Source organism: Etheostoma cragini, chromosome 6 (assembly GCF_013103735.1).
Source record: "Etheostoma cragini isolate CJK2018 chromosome 6, CSU_Ecrag_1.0, whole genome shotgun sequence".
Taxonomy (NCBI): Eukaryota; Metazoa; Chordata; class Actinopteri; order Perciformes; family Percidae; genus Etheostoma; species Etheostoma cragini.
Window position 1 is genome coordinate 28,622,982 of NC_048412.1, and position 2,788 is coordinate 28,625,769.

The 2,788-nt window shown below is 42.2% G+C and overlaps 1 protein-coding gene across 1 annotated transcript in view; it reads left to right on the plus strand.

Annotated features, from left to right (window-relative positions):
- pik3r4 (phosphoinositide-3-kinase, regulatory subunit 4) overlaps positions 1-2,788 on the plus strand; it is a gene marked incomplete at its 3' end in the record, with an annotated part of 16,048 nt that overhangs the window by 1,220 nt on the left and 12,040 nt on the right. The window contains exons 2-3 of the mRNA XM_034873646.1: positions 589-722; positions 2,175-2,416. Of these exons, the coding sequence (XP_034729537.1) occupies positions 589-722; positions 2,175-2,416 (376 nt within the window). The remainder of the gene's footprint in view (positions 1-588; positions 723-2,174; positions 2,417-2,788) is intronic.

Consider the following 2,788-nt stretch of genomic DNA (forward strand, 5'->3'; position numbering starts at 1 on the left):
TTTCTGCTTTTCTAACTCAAACATTAGGTATAATTTCCTATAAATGAGGTTTATTGACCATAAATTCCCAAAATAACTAAAACTAAAGTTAATAAGTTGGTGTTACGTAATGTTGAAAACGTCAAAAAAAGTGACAAACAAAAAAAAAAAAAAGTGACAAACATTGAAAAAAGCGTCAAAATGTTGATTTTCAATTTTGACGAGAAGACAACGCGAGGGTTTTACATGAAAACCAGCCGTTCAGGCTGCAGTGTGTGTATTTGTGTGTAAATGTGTCTTTGTGTGTATATCTGTGTGTAAACGTGTGGTTGTGTGTATCTCTGTGTGTAAACGTTTGGTTGTGTGTGTATCTCTGTGTGTATCTCTGTGTAAACGTGTGGTTGTGTGTATATGTGTGTATATCTGTGTGTGAACGTGTGGTTCTGTGTGTATCTCTGTGTGTAAACGTGTGGTTGTGTGTGTATCTATGTGTGTATCTCTGTGTAAACGTGTGGTTGTGTGTCCAGGCTGTGTGTATCTCTGTGTAAACGTGCGGTTGTGTGTCCAGGCTGTGTGTATCTTTGTGTAAACGTGCGGTTGTGTGTCCAGGCTGTGTGATCGCCGAGCTCTTCACCGAGGGCGTCCCCCTCTTCGACCTGTCCCAGCTGCTGGCGTACCGGAAAGGCCACTTCCAGACGGAGCACGTCCTCCTGAAGATCGAGGACCGCGGCGTCCGAGAGCTGGTAACCATGGCTGCACCACACCAGGAAATCATCATCATAGATTGAATGTAAAGTGGCGTCAAATAACAATATTGTGCGGTTGCCGTAGTACCAAAAACAACACTGCTGTGTAAGTAAGTGACGTTAAAATTAAATTGAATCTGTAATTAAAGCAATAAAGCAAAAGTAGGTAACCATAAAGTAAATTATATTTACCTGTGACCATAAATAATATTGAAAAAGTAAGTACTCATAGCGAGGATCTATACAAAAAGAAGAGTTTTTTCTTGAGTCTGTAGATATAATTTATCATTTTATAACGATACTTATTTTCAGAATGGTCGTGTTGAAAGCTGCGTTTTGGATATTGCAGTAATTTCCAAACCATTGGGATTAATTGTGCAGCAGCCCGACTGGTGATGATCGCTGGCGTCTGGTTGGTCGATAAAAATCAAAAGTCAAGTTTTATTTCTGCAGCTCACAGTTAATTTAATCAGAGTTTTACAGTCTAGTCTGTCTGAAGTGATGCAGGTTTGATACTAATGGCACTTACCTCCCGATACAACGTCATCATGATACTTATGCCACGATACAGTAGTATTGCGGTTTTAATTTAAACATATTGCAATTTATAACTTTTAACCTTTTCCCAACTTCTAATGACGTCCCCGAAAGGAACCTTATCTGTTTCATGTAAATACAAACATTCCTGCATTTATCGCTGCAAAATGGAACAAACTGACCATCACATATATAATGTATAACAATAGATCCATACTTGGCGCCTGTGTATCGATACAGTATTGCTGAAAATATCGCGATACTATCCTGTATGGATTCCCTCCCCCCCATTACTACCCACTGCTAGGACCGGCTCTACTCAGCGCCACCGCCACTCCCGTCCTCCATTTTCCATCGCAGATGTAGTACCGCCTCAGGTGTGAGGTGAGTGTGGCTGGTCGCCATAGCAACGCCGCAGGGAACTGTGACCTAATGCGACACACACACACACACACACACACACACGCACACTCAGAACGTAGAAGGTATTTGATTCTCGGTGTGTGTGTGTGGCTGTTTGACATAAGACACATTTAGTTTCTGAAGAAGCTGGACGCAGCAAAAACACACGTCTGGATGAACTACGTGAACACGGCGTGTGTGTGTGTGTGTGTGTGTGTGTGTGTGTGTGTGTGTGTGTGTTTGTGTGTGTGTGTGTGTGTGTGTGTCCCCTCCCCCAGTAGCCAGTAGGGGTGGGGATCTCTGGGCAGCTCGCGATATGATTTGACTCATAGGCCAACGATTCGATTCTAAACCGATTACCGATTTATCAATGCATCTATTTTTAATCTACATTTCCGTGCATGATTTAAAAATCAACAGTCTTATTAGATCATCTGGTTGTATACAAAACAACAACAACTTACCTAGTGTTGCAGGGTCCTCTGACAGGAAGTGGTTTTCCTCCCCCAGGTGGCCCAGATGGTGCAGCGGGAGCCGGAGAAGCGTCTGACAGCGGAGGAGTACCTGAAGCAGCAGCGAGGGAAGGCCTTCCCCGACATCTTCTACACCTTCCTGCAGCCGTACATGGCCCAGTTCGCCAAGGAGACCTTCCAGTCGGCCGACGAGCGCGTGCTCGTCATCCGCAAAGACCTGGACAACATCCTGCACAACCTGCGGGGGGGTGAGACTGGACCTGGGGTCTTACACTACTTGTAGAAACTAGAGCCGAAGACGGATCCGAATATTTGGTTATTTAAAAATCTGATATGCCAATGTATTGCGTTACAAAACATAGTCAGATTTCCCTAACATTAGTAATTTGTAGTTATTTATGAGTTCTCACTAAAATAAAATGATTATAATTTGTTTTATTGTCACAATAGTACATCAAAATATATTAAATATTCTGGTAAATAAAATGTATGAAAATACAAATTTAAGACATAAAACTTAAAGTCCTTTTGAATAAAAACACAAGAACTTCAGTGTATAAAAAAATCAGTGTTGCTAACAGGGACGTTGTAGAGCGTCCTCTGGTGGACAGACTATGTAACACCATCACTAACAGGGACGTTGTAGAGCGT